The 12,105-nt window shown below is 36.5% G+C and overlaps 1 protein-coding gene across 3 annotated transcripts in view; it reads right to left on the reverse strand.

The window, feature by feature from the left end:
• The window catches only part of LOC127576305 (cytoplasmic dynein 2 heavy chain 1), a 380,433-nt gene that overhangs the window by 181,506 nt on the left and 186,822 nt on the right, over nt 1-12,105 (reverse strand). For all 3 annotated transcript variants that reach the window (XM_052026810.1, XM_052026809.1, XM_052026811.1), the window contains 5 exons: nt 9,308-9,471; nt 8,656-8,775; nt 6,407-6,541; nt 5,083-5,226; nt 3,949-4,038 (listed from right to left, as the gene is read on the reverse strand). In XM_052026810.1, the coding sequence (XP_051882770.1) occupies nt 3,949-4,038; nt 5,083-5,226; nt 6,407-6,541; nt 8,656-8,775; nt 9,308-9,471 (653 nt within the window). The remainder of the gene's footprint in view (nt 1-3,948; nt 4,039-5,082; nt 5,227-6,406; nt 6,542-8,655; nt 8,776-9,307; nt 9,472-12,105) is intronic.

Genomic DNA, 12,105 nt, shown 5'->3' on the forward strand with positions numbered 1-12,105 from the left:
CAGTCAATCCAGCACATAATTATTGAAAAGAAATGATAGAGCCCATAAGCAACATCACTGTTACACCAGGTTAGATTAATTTCTTAAAATGTGGAAGAACAGGAAATCTAAAATTAGTGTTAAAGTTGACAATTACCAACATTTTAGTGGACATTATTTATTAAGTATTAACATTTATTTTATAACATTTGAGTTATTTCTGTGAATAGGAAAACTTTCACTGTGCAATTTGTTTCTGTGACTGTACTGCAGCTTCACAGGCAGCTCTCTGCAAAAATGCATTCTTTGTAACCTGTACCAAGAAACAATTGCATGTTTCTTTGCAATTTAATTCATTATTGATTGAAGATATTTAAAAACTCCCAAATGCATGATCAAAATGTTCATTAGAAATCCATCCTGACATAGGATCAATGCCAACACTCCTCTAAAACTAGGAGGAGGAATATGATTTTGCAGATTTTATTGCAGACTCATTTTTACACTGCAGATGTCACAAATCCACATCATAAACTTTGAAAGGAAAGAAGAAAGCGGAAGAGTTTTAGTGTAAGGGCATGGCCCTATATGTTTAAGGAACAACAATTCTCCTTTCCTTGAGCATTTATAAAAATATTTCCACTGGGTCATCTGGTAATATTTACTGTACTCTCTTGCAACTCACTGAGACCCCGGTTCCCTCTCTCTTTCAGCCTACCAGAGACCCAGTTCTCTTGCTCCCTTTCCACTTACAGTGGTCCCTTTCGATTTACCTGGTTCAGTAGATAATTTATTGCAATACTGTTTTACATCTTAAAAAAAACTGAATTAAGAGTATTCAGGTATTAATGGAAATAGCACCCAATGGTCCTGAAAATCTGCTAATCCAGCAAAGTCCCAAACATGCTGGATTATTGGAGTTTTACTGAGCAATGTAAGAGACCATACTGCCCACTGGGTCCATGCTAGCTTCCAGGAGAGCAATCACATCAGTCCCACTCCTTCCTTCCCCTTCGCCGTACAACTTATTTTCTCTTACATGCCCTTCAACTCCTCTTTTGTTCTTTTGCCACTTACCTACACAAAGGGGTAATTTACAACAATGAATTAAGTCAACATCATGTTTTTGGGATGAGAGAGGAGACCAGGGCACATGGGGGAAACTCACACCAATTTGCAGGTATTATCACCACTACCCACTCATTCAATTCCTCCATCCCCATTGATATCTTTAAGCTATATCATGCAACAATTTCATAGTCACCATCAACAAGTGTTCTCCATCCATCCACACGGCACAGACCATCACTTTTAGTCATAGATCTCACCTTACCTTTCTTGCAGACAAAAGCAAAGAACACAAAGGAGGGAGAGAACCAGAGGTGCCCCTCCAGCCATTTCACAAGCAATAGCTGATAGAGTCTTAGCTTGATCATTTATCAGAAATGGGGAGGTACAGGCCTTACAGCTAACTGGTGATAAAATTAAATAACATCCACTAATACAACACATAAAAGGTCATCAGCCAATGAATTATGATTGAGTATATAATGATCATGTAAAACATTCATTCGTTAACAGTTCTAATTCATCTCTATAATAACCCATAGGGCTTTTGATCAAACTACAAGGGGGTGGTGAAGAATGGCAAGGATGACTTTTCACTCTGAGGAGCAGTGTCAGAGAACTAAGACACGACATGCATCATTTAAGATACCACAGAATTAATGCACACCATGCAGCATTTAAGACACACACTTCAATAGCATTAGTAAGAAAGATATTTGGATTTTTACTTCACAAGTGACAACAAGCAAATGGCATTAATGTCTCAAGCCACAATTGCCTACATGGAGCATCAAATGTGGCAATGGAATGAGTGGATACAGTCATTCAGTAATCTCCTGCACACTCTGAATGTCACCTTGAGTATGGCATGTGATGCTCTCACATTGACTGTTCTTTGCCCCTCTCATGTAGAGCAAAGGATTCACCAGCTCATTCCTAGCAAAGCAATGTTGGTGGACTACTGGAGGAATGACAATGAAAGTGAGTAGGAATTCAACTCTAAGTTCAATTCCCATCACTTCCTCAACCTTGCCACCTCAGTCAGTATGCCATACGCTGCCTTGCTTCCAATTGCTAAGTCTGTCCTGCAAAGTCCATAACGGGGCCCTCACAAGCTCTAAATCCCAGAGGTCATTGGTCAAGTGCGTCTCAGGTAAAAGGCAACAATTCCATGGAGGTAAATTCCTGAAGTAGTACAGGACTTTTTTCCCAACCATTAGGAGCAAATTGGGGAACAAGGTGACCTAGACTGGACATTGCACAATGAGAAGCGGCTAATTAATAACCTTGCGGGTCCATCAGGGAAGAGTGATCATAATATGATGGAATGGAACGTGAAGTAGTTTAATCTGAAATTAAAGTCCTAAACCAAAACAAAGATTGAGCTGGCTGTTATAGAATAGGAATCTTTATTGACAATGGGAATCTTTATTGACAGGTATGACAGTGGATGGGCAATATCTAATGCAGGAACTGAAATAATTATACATTCCTTTGTGGTACATAAATATAAAAGGAGAAGTGACCTAATGATGGCTAATCCCCAAGAATTTAAGCAACCTTGGTTTGATCCTAACCTCCAACATAACTACATTAACCTAATATTAACAATAGCAAATTCACTAATCCATCATCTCTATTCTGGTTTTGAAATCTTGCTGCAGGTAAAACGTTTGGTATAAATGGTCTATGTATAAACTGCAAACACCAAAATTATTCAAATAAATTACTTAGGTGTGATTGTTGAACTGTATATCCAATACACAAATACATTTCCTGCCTTTCTTTCTGTAGCCAAGTTGATAGCTCTATGAATTGTTAGGTAGACATCTTTTCATTCTTACTTTTTTTTAAATATGCTGATTTCTATATTTTTTTTGTTCATTGTCAATGATGGAGTAAAAATGGACAGCTACTCTTACATGAAAAAAAATCCTGGTCACTTCCATCCTAAAGAACTAGTCATGGTGAGAGAGGGAGGTTAGAAACAAGAATTAAAGCCACCAGTGAACATACATTCCGTCCAAAGAAAATAAACGTTATGCCCTGGCCAAACTCCACAACAAACTCTCCCATGAAAACAGAAAGGAGGAAAAAGGAAAAAGTATTTTAAAAACAATATTATCTCCATCAGCATTTGTGGAGTTTAATTGCTCTTTTAAAAAGACCAATTTTCTGCACATTCAATTAATAGAATACTTCCTTGCTTAATGAATTAATCTGGATAAAAAATATTCTCTCCAACATTGATCAGCATCTAAATACATGGTAAAGAGTACATCTTACAATGAAAAAAATCACTAAACCAGTGACCTTGGGATAGAACTTCCATTTTATGGATTAGTTAATCATCAGTTAACTCTTATCTGGGAATTAATTCATAAATAGGAGTTAACTGATGGCCACATGTACCTAATGCAACACTAGGATGCATAAGTACATTTTAAATAAATGCATTTATGTAAATACAATTTTAGAACAAAATTAACAATGCCCCATGGAGATGCAATATTTAGAATGCGACCTCCCAATATTGTGCTGTGCTTGACCAAGCCAATTTTCTGAAACTCCACAGGTGAAATGGTATAAACAGACATATTCCAAAATTAGTGGAGGACAAACTATTAACTTTCTGTTGATTAGCAACTTTTCAAAATTTTCTGCCACCTATCCCAACAAGTCTTTAAGGTTAAAAAAGCTAGTGAGAAATAGTTATTAGAAATGATTGCACTCAATGCTAGCTATTAGCCAGTAAACAAAATACATAACACTCAGGCTACTCAAATGACAAGGTTTCCATCCCACAATTCAGGGATTGGGAAACAAACACTTCAAGACCAGACATTTCAAACTCCATAACAATTCTAACAAAACATCACCTCATGCAATGATTACTCTCACCTTAAACAGTGATCGGCAAATGTATTCATACGTCGAAGTTTTCAGTATAGCTATCAGTGTTGTGATTCGGGCATCTGTGTTTTCAGATTCCTAATGGGTAAATGAATGGATTATAAATTTAAAAAAATAATTTTAGAATGTAAACATATAAACTTATTCAAATACAAGATTTCCTGTGCCACTGCTCAGAGTGAGTCGCAAGATTTCCTGCTACACAACACTGAGGACATTTCTGGATTGCACAAGAATACTGAATGGACACAAGAAATTCAATTTTTATTAAGCAGCATTCTAAAATCTTCTTGCTGTTTGCAGATTAAGATCCCTGGTTCTGTCTACAATAGTTCTGATACATGACATTTATTTTAAAATATGTACATAGGTAGATAGGTGACAACCCTCTGCCCACTGCGCCTCCCCTCTTTTGTCCACCTATCACAGCTCTGCTTTTCCCTCCTATATACTGCATATTGGGCTTTCCCTTTTCCTATCTTCAGTCCTGAAGAAGGGTCCTGACCCAAAATGTTGACCACCTGTTTTTCTCCATGGATGCTGCCTGGCCTGCTGAGATCCTCCAGCCTCACCATGTTTTTCATCTAAATTCCAGCATGTGCAGTCCTTTGTTTCTCTACACCTTGAATATACTTGTATACAACCACAGAGGGGGAAATCTGTATCACCAGAAACTTGCAGCAACAAGTTTGCACCACAAGCCTTAGAGCATTCAAAGTGCAGCTCAGGAGAGCCTTCAGCTAAATGATGTCGAAAAAGTAAGGCAGGAGCACAATTGCCTCTTTCATTTGCAAGCCACATTAATATTAAGTTCTTTTACGGAGCAATTAACCCCATCCCTCTTTAAGGAAAATAACACAGTATGTTAGAAGTGTGAGCTGGGAAAGAAAATCATTCTATTTTCTTGTACAAAATCATTCTAATTGTGTAAAAGTATTTTGTTTGTTGAAATAACCAATAGTTTAACTACAAAATTGCCATGATGAAATGGTAAGAATTAATTTAGTGTTTTGTTTAGAAATTCCTGCTGTTTGCACATTATAAAATAGTTTGTTCACTTTTGTCATTGCCAATAATGAAAATTAAACTGTTTCAACTCATTCTGATAAGTTCAAAACATACCTTCCTGTTCTGCAATGATCGCTGGAAGAGCCTAAGAAAGGCTGCAAGACTGAAGCGATACATATTATTAATTTTGGACAGATCACTAATAATAAAGAACATCTTGCTGGCGGTCTCAGCAAGTGGGAGGAATGCATCCCTCTCCTGCAAAAAATGAGAAATTACAATCAATTATGATATTTTGCTGCCCTCCACAGACAGCAATGTATAACAATAAACTACAACATGCTGTAAATCATATGTGAACTTAAATGGAGAAAAATTACAAATAGTTGAACTCTACAGCCTAGAAATTGTTCAAAGGTGGGAAAGACTTGAGAGTTTTTGCAAGAGAAACAGATATTTTGTGTGTGGGACACCACTGCAAAACGTTACTGTTGGGTCAAGAAGAGAAAAATACTATGGGTCATGAAAGTGGGGCACAGATTGAGAGTCATGGATTGGGTCACGGTAAAGAGAAGCACAGGGGGTACAATTGTGGGAGGTGATAGGGAGGCCCTAAGGGAGACTCTAATGAATTTACCAATTAGGCTTTGTCTTCTTACTGGAGGGTGATGGCATTGTATCTGAGAACCACTGGCATACCCTCCTCTCCCCAGACGTGGAGGGTGAGGTTATGAACTTGTATGTGAAATTTCTCTCTGCCAAGTTTTAGAATGTCAGCAGAGGCAGTGCGTGCTCCTGAGAGCTTCTTGTTTCTCAAGTGACATAAAGCCTTTTTGACTTCTTGCCAGTCAGGGATGGCAGTGAGGCTGGACAGCTTGCTGTGGAATGAACACAAGGACATTCATGTCAAGTACAGAATCATGATAGAGGATTGGCCTGATGGAGAATAACCAACAGATCCCGGAACTAATTAATAGCAAACATAAGGATTCTTGGTAGGATGCTGCAACATGCCTCATGGGAAAAGCAACAGCTCTACAAACCCCTGAAAAAAGACACATAATGGAAAGTCAGAGGCCTGAAGGACAAATGGTAGCTGGAAAAAGTACAGGAACTATGTCCATGCACTGATTCTTCAGTGCTGTCTGTGCCAACTAAAATGCCCACCGCTGGGACCCAAGAATGGAGTTGAACAGGAAGTCCGGAAGGAACACTCCAAAAAACTCCTCAACTATGGCTCTGTCATAACAACACATATAAAAAATGAAATCACAGCACTTTGAATTAAAATTAATGATGATTAACCCCATTAGATCATATTCTTTACTTTTTAATTAATTAACATATGAACTCTTTCATTATAAAGGATGTGATTGCATCAGATTCACCAGGATGTTGCCTATCCATCAAAAGTTGTACAAAACAAATCTCCACATACCTGATCTAAAGAAATCTGTAATCTGAAAGACTCATTGAGGGATTCTTGGATTAGTGCACTGCTGGCCTTGGTCTGATTGAGTGATTCTATAAGCTCCTTGTTTTCCAATATATTTCCTTGTGAAGTGGCCAGTGTCTAAGATAAATGACATTGGCATATCATTTAATCCATTTCATTATCACTAAAAAGTTGATTTAAATTTGAATAAACAACAATCTAAAGATTATAACAGCAGAGATCTTTCAATTTCAGGTTTTTAAAATTGAAATGCAACTATACATTTCCAGGTCTCTGTTAAAGTGCAATAAAAACAGAAAATATTGGAAATTCTCAGATCAGGTGGCTCAATTGCTGCCCAACTTGCTGAGTGTTTCTAGCACTTCCTGCCTTAGTTTCAAATTTTCAGCATCTGCTTTTCCAATATCAAAGTGGCTCACGCCAGTGTTTAGTGGGTGCACAAGAGAAGCCTAAATTTATGAAATGCTAAACTACAATTAACATATTCCGGTGTTGAAGGTTTATTCTTTTCAAAATAGGGTTTAAAAATCTGATAACTCATTGACAGCACTCTGAAGATTAATTGGACGTTCTTGGTTCATCTTATCACGGATTCTTATCTCATGAGGATGACTAATGAAAATTGACTTTAACAACAGTCTTTGCTGCAATTTTCTACTTGCAACCTAAACACTAACGACTTTCCAAGATTTAATCCAATGCAGATCACATAACTTTAATCAAACATACATGAAGTCACCAACAACTAAATTTAGAAGCATTAAGTTTCCATCAAGGGTATTTTCAATTATAACAAACCGCAGATAAGATTCAGACCAAAATAATATTTCATAAGTACTGTGATTGCTTTTATTTTGAGTCTGAAATTAACATAATTTATCAAAAAATCTCTTGTTCCGATGCCTAGAAATGGATTGTACAGTCCCATGTCTTTGTACGTTATGTAATCCATGAAAAGTAAGATGTTAAGATGTTTTGAAAATCAGTGTTTTTTTTGTCCCAGGGCAAATGCAGATTGGATGACTGCTTTGCAGAACACCACCTTTAGTCTGCAAGAACAAAAGTGACTCTGAGCTTCCAGTTGCATCTGACCTCTCTGCTTTTGGCCCTTAAATGTTCCAAATTAAAGTCAAGGAACAGCCTTTTACCTTGTACCTTTTACCAGCCTTCAGAGCTCTACGCTGAAAGCAACAACTCCAGCCTCTCTGGTTTGTATCAGAACTGGCCAGTTTTGATGCAAGGTCATCAGTCTGTAACGTTAACTCAGATTTTCCTCTCCACAGATGTTGCATGACCTTCTGGGTATTTGCAGCATTCTCTTTTATTTCAGATTTCCACTAACTAGTCTGTTCTGCATCCCTTAGTTCCAGTATTTTTATTTCTCTTTCTTCTCTGTCCTCATTCATCACCTTCTGTTTGAAGATTATCTAGAATTCATCATCTACATGTCCAGAAAGATCACCTAGAACTAGCAGGCCTTGACCACCCTCTCTCAACTGGCACACCACCATTTGCATCATTCTATCTCTCTCAGTCTCCAAACCATCACTCCCCTTGTCCTCTTCACTTCTTTCCCTTCTCTGCAGATTAAAACATGTTTGGACTTTCCCTGATTCTGATAAATGGTCACTGACCTAAAACATTAACTGTTTCTCTTGCTACACATGCTGCCTGACCTGGGTACTTCCAGCCTTTTCTGTTTTCATCTCAGATTCCTAACCTCTGCAGATTTTCACTTTTCATTCAACCAAAAGCAAAAAGTCTTTAGCTTTACTTTAGTCAATCCGTATTTGGGCAATTAGTTTTTTTATCCCATATTTTCTAGATATGCTTAGAAAGTAACAATTTTGCCTCCACAAACTTTCTGTGCAAAAATGGAAAGCATCATGGTAAACCAGATAATGCAGACGGTGGTGAGTTTTTTCCCTCCAAGTACTTATTCCTATAAACCAGCATTTTTAAATCAAAACTGCTGAAAGGAACCATTCTAACAAAAATCTGGCAGGCAAACATTTCTCTTAGTACAGAACACAGAATGGTTAAGGTCAATTATGTGCAAATCACAGCCATCGTGTGAAATCTTCACAAAACTGTTCTCACTGTCTTCTCCAAACAATATAAATTTAATGTATTTTGAAAAGGTAAAAACTGAGGCAATGTAGCATTATTGCTTCAATCAGGTTCCTTATTAAATATAATTATTTAAGTATATAAATTTCTATTTATAATACCTCCAGCAGAGAATCTTCAAGCTTTGCTAATTGAATCTTTTTCTCCTCTTCCTGTTGTAGAAGTGCTGTCTTACGTTCTTCTAGCTCTGGTTTTTCATGTTGCAGGGTGACAGCTAACAGCTTCAAATATATAAGAGTACTCAACTATTCATTGTTGTACATTAATATGAATAACAAAGATTAGCAGTACACAGACACTTAATATGAGCAAACAGGAAATAGTGCTTAACAGAAAAATCTTAATTTTCATCCAAGTTTGCTGTCCTACGTCAACTCTCCATAACAAATTCAATATAAAACACTCCAATGTCCTGCACTTCCCTATTTTCACAGCCTTTCCTAGCTGTACAAACCCTCCAATAAGGCTCAGTTTTCTGAGTGAACAATTTTTACTAAAAGTAGTGGTGCCCTTTTCTAACCTTGACACCACCAGCTAGTTTCACTTATGACTTCCTCTGACAACTGAAAACATTCTCTCTTTGGATTCAGGAATATTTTGTAAACCTATAGATAGATAGATACACACACACACACACACACACACACACACACACACACACACAAATAAATAAATAAGCGTCATTTGAACTGTCATAAGCAATCCTACCAAATATTATTAAAAAATTGAAAAAAAATAACATTATTTCTTTACCTGTCCCCTGAGACCTTCCCTTGTTGTTGTAAAATTAATCTTGTTGACAATAGAAGCTGCATCTGGTGGAATAGAAGGGTTGGGGTTGCGAGTTGCCAGAAACAGGCGAAAATCTTCATTGTAGTCAATTAGTTTATCTCCAATTTGTACAATATAGCGAGGTCCTGTTTAAAATAAAAAAAAATCACATGTACATTGCAAAAATATTGCATGGCATGAGTGTATTTTAATCAAAATGTTACACTTGTATGGATGTTCTGTCTAAATAATCATATCATGCCATACCTCAATAAGCAGCCAAAAATACTTCCATAAAGGAGAACACAGATTTTAAATAGTAATGAAAAATACTAAAATTATGCATGAAAATATAGACGCTGAGATTTTGTAAAGCTGTTTAAGAAGTTACAATGTGGAAGGAAAGCCAAGAAAATGGACAAGGAACTGAATATTCTATCGCAGATGATGATGCAGGGAAGAACAGTTAGAACTGATGTGCAGAAGCTGGAATACAAGGATGGAAAAAACTGATATGGAAAGAGATAGAAGAAACCCTTTGTGTATTAAACAAAAGGATGAAAATTTTGAATTCAATGTGCCCGCAGAAAGAAATTACAGATCAAAGAACAAAGATAATGACCAAACAGAACTTCATGCTTGATAGGAGGTGAATGGTGAATCTTGCCCAATGTGAAATCTGGCCAGGAGATCCATATAAATCATGCCAGTTGACTACAGAAGGGATGAGAGCATGCATAGAATTGCCATGGCAGTGGAGGTGAGATAAATCGCAATATGTTGTGTTCTAATACATTCATTTGGAAAAAATATTATGAATTACTGCCAATTAACTCAATCACTGAAATTTAATCATGATAATTAGGTAGTCTCATTCCTTTTAATATTAGTGTCAAAATATATTCATACTTCATTTCTGTGTGCTCTTTCTATTCTTTTCTTTTTCCCTCTATTTTTCTTTCTGTCTCTAATTCAACACTAAATTTGTATTCTTATTTACAATATCTCTCTTCTCCTAATGTTTATTTATGCACTCCATAATCTGATCGCTGAAGGAGATACACAGTTCCTTTTCCTGTTCACTCAGGTCTCGGGTGTTCTGAACTGATATTGAACTGAAGGGTGCTGGGGAATGTCAAACTAATGGCAAACTCTATACAATGCTCTGGCACTGTAATGGGCAGAGCAAATTCCAGAAACTTGTGAAGCAAAATAGATTTTTTCACTTATTTAATGATCGTGAATAAATAGCCCTAGTTTTATTCCTGAAATTGTTACAAATTACTACATCTTAAGAATCACTTTGTGCAACTCAGCACAGTGATCAACTATATTTAAATATAAACTTAACATAAATTAATTTAATAATAGGTAGGCAAAAAACTTAAGTCTTGCATACAAATAAGCTCAAAGTTCTAAGATTATTTAGCACTTAACTGAAAACTCTTAAATAAATAAAATCTTGTTACCGAAGTATAAGTTACTGAAGTATTACTTATGAATTAATTTTTTATCACATTACTTTATATCATTCCATGTTCTGCCCCATTATTAAGTGCTAAATGTGTCATGTAAGCATATTTGAGTTTTATATAAAGTAGCTTGGTCTCACCCTATTAGAGTTATTCCCTTTATTCTGGCCATCCGTCACCCATCTTCTCTGCTACCAAAATCTAACTTGTTTTCTCTCTTTCCCAATTCTGAAGTATCCTAGACCAGAAACTGTTTCTCTTTCCATAGATGCTGCCTGACCTGCTGAGTTCTTCCAGTCTTTTCTCCTTTTAATTGAGAGTTTGCATCACAATGACATAGAAAAATTCACAATTTAATTTATTTAACGTAAAAAGAACTCCACTCCAATGCTCTGATGCAGGAACAACAGCAACATATTACAAATGCTTCCTCTGTTTTCCTCTCCAGTCTGCTGGAGGAGCTGAAGCAGGGTTTCAACTCAAAATGTCAACAACATCAAAATGTCAGGAACTCAGTTACTGCTCCAGATTCCAGCAATTGCAGTCTCTTGTATCTTCACCCTTGGAAATCATATTCTTTACTTATGCACCAATGCTACATGGTATTTCTTTTCAATTATTTTTGATTCTGAGTCACTTTAATTATATGACGTACCATCAGTTAGAAGACTTTGCTGTCCCTTCCCTTGGGTTATTTTGCATATATGCAGAAAAGGGCACCAATACGCCATTTACTTAGTTCTTTATCTTTGCTAGGATATGCTTTTTCTAGCAATGCAAGTAAAAAAAAATTATCTCCCTTTTCCAGTTTTGAAGGGTCTTTGACCTGAAACAACTGTTTCTCATTTCACAGATGTTGCTTAACTTGTTGAGGGTTTCCAACATTTTATATTGCAGCACCTGCAGTGTTTGTTTTTCTTTACATTACTAGAAAAAGCATACCTTAAGTAAAGATACTTTGAGAAACAGCAGGGAAATACAAGACAACTGAAGCATATTAAATCTTTTAATCTGTGAATACTGTTCCACAATATTACAGGAATATATTATAACTGGAAACTATATATAGTTTAGGCAAAAGACTCAACAATATTGAATAGATTGCAGACTATAGATAAATAATAATATTTAAGCTGCACACAATACTCATGCAAGTATTGAAGTACACATATCTGAAGAATAGGAGGATGACTACAGTAAGGGTAGGATTGATCAGGGATAAAAGAGGAAACATATGCCTGGAGTGGGAAGAGGTAGGGGAGGTCCTTAATGAATACTTTGCTTCAGTATTCACCTGTAAGAAAGACC

The sequence above is a fragment of the Pristis pectinata genome, chromosome 11 (assembly GCF_009764475.1).
Source record: "Pristis pectinata isolate sPriPec2 chromosome 11, sPriPec2.1.pri, whole genome shotgun sequence".
NCBI classification, from domain to species: Eukaryota; Metazoa; Chordata; class Chondrichthyes; order Rhinopristiformes; family Pristidae; genus Pristis; species Pristis pectinata.